At 37.6% G+C, this 1,302-nt stretch overlaps 1 protein-coding gene across 1 annotated transcript in view; it reads left to right on the forward strand.

The window, feature by feature from the left end:
* Nucleotides 1-956: 956 nt before the first annotated feature.
* The window catches only part of LOC107579804 (ovarian aromatase-like), a gene marked incomplete at its 3' end in the record, with an annotated part of 1,965 nt that continues 1,619 nt past the window's right edge, over nucleotides 957-1,302 (forward strand). The window contains exon 1 of the mRNA XM_016265600.1: nucleotides 957-1,165. Coding sequence (XP_016121086.1) covers nucleotides 957-1,165 — 209 coding nt within the window. The remainder of the gene's footprint in view (nucleotides 1,166-1,302) is intronic.

Genomic DNA, 1,302 nt, shown 5'->3' on the forward strand with positions numbered 1-1,302 from the left:
TATTAAAACAAAAATTGATTGGACGGAAGATACCCTGATTCAGAACCTTTGCATCTCCGTTTGACACAGTGGCGTTCCTGTATGATTCAGCATTTTTGAATGAATTAGGTGAGTCAGTGATTCATTGTTTATAGAGACCTTTATTTATAAAGTCACTTGATTTGTTCTGAAAGAATCAGCCATTTTGAACAAATCATTTGAATGAATGATTCAGTGGATTCACAGTGACTTGTCATTACCTACTGGCAGTTTTAATTTCATATTTAAAGTATTGCTTAATTTTCCAACATTTCCTATTTCTATATTCAAATATATTTATTATCTATGCTCTTTTAATTTATGCTATTTTAATTGCAGTGTAAATGCATTTATGCCACCTCTGAGCTGCATTATATAGCCTGTGTAAATATTTCCAAATACCTCTTAAGATAAAGATTCTGTCCCATGTCTGTAGTTCATTTTACTGCCCTATAGTGTCTTAATAGTCTAACTTAACATTAACGATGATATATTTGTTTGTTTTATTATCCACTTGTTTTGGAAAATTGTTAGTTTGTTCGCTAAGAAAAGTAACAGTAATAATACATCTCAACAAGCTGCACTGGTTAGGGGTTTAAGTCAATAACCTCTAGTATACCTAAGTCTGATGAACTTTGTTGAGCAGGAGGGGCTATAGAAGGTCATGCCGCAGATGTCTCATATCTCCTAAAGTCTTTGATGTCTTAATGAAAAATTGATGCAGGGATGAGTTTGGCACTGCTGAAGGTTCGCGTGGCATGACAATGTTTTGGAAACTGATGCTGAAGGACACGAGGAGCACACAAGGTTACACTGAGTTTTTATTTTGACTTTTGATTTATCCTGATCCAATCCCACGGAATCACTCACATATAAAAGTGTGTGTCTAAATACTGCTGCTTCAGACTTGAAGAAGCTGTAATTCTCAATCCGTTCTTATGGCAGGTGAACTTCTCCAGCCTTGTGGAATGAAGCTGGTGCATCTCGGTGAAGCTGCTCTGGACATTCTGATGCAAGGGGCCCATAACAGCACTGACGGTGCCCAAGACAATGTGTGCGGAGCCATGGCCACACTACTGCTGCTGTTACTCTGCCTGCTGCTGGCCATCAGACAACATTGGACAAAGAAAGACCATGTGCCAGGTCGGTAGGGTTTATTTGAGATGTTGTCCTTTATTATTTAACACAGCATTTTCTTTATCAAATCCATTACAAATACTCTTTTTGAACCGATGGTTGTGGGAAAGAATATTTTCAGTTCCTATCATGCAGTGTTTTGCCTTT

This window comes from Sinocyclocheilus grahami, unplaced genomic scaffold, assembly GCF_001515645.1.
Source record: "Sinocyclocheilus grahami isolate Dianchi unplaced genomic scaffold, SAMN03320097.WGS_v1.1 scaffold20366.1, whole genome shotgun sequence".
In the NCBI taxonomy this organism is placed as follows: Eukaryota; Metazoa; Chordata; class Actinopteri; order Cypriniformes; family Cyprinidae; genus Sinocyclocheilus; species Sinocyclocheilus grahami.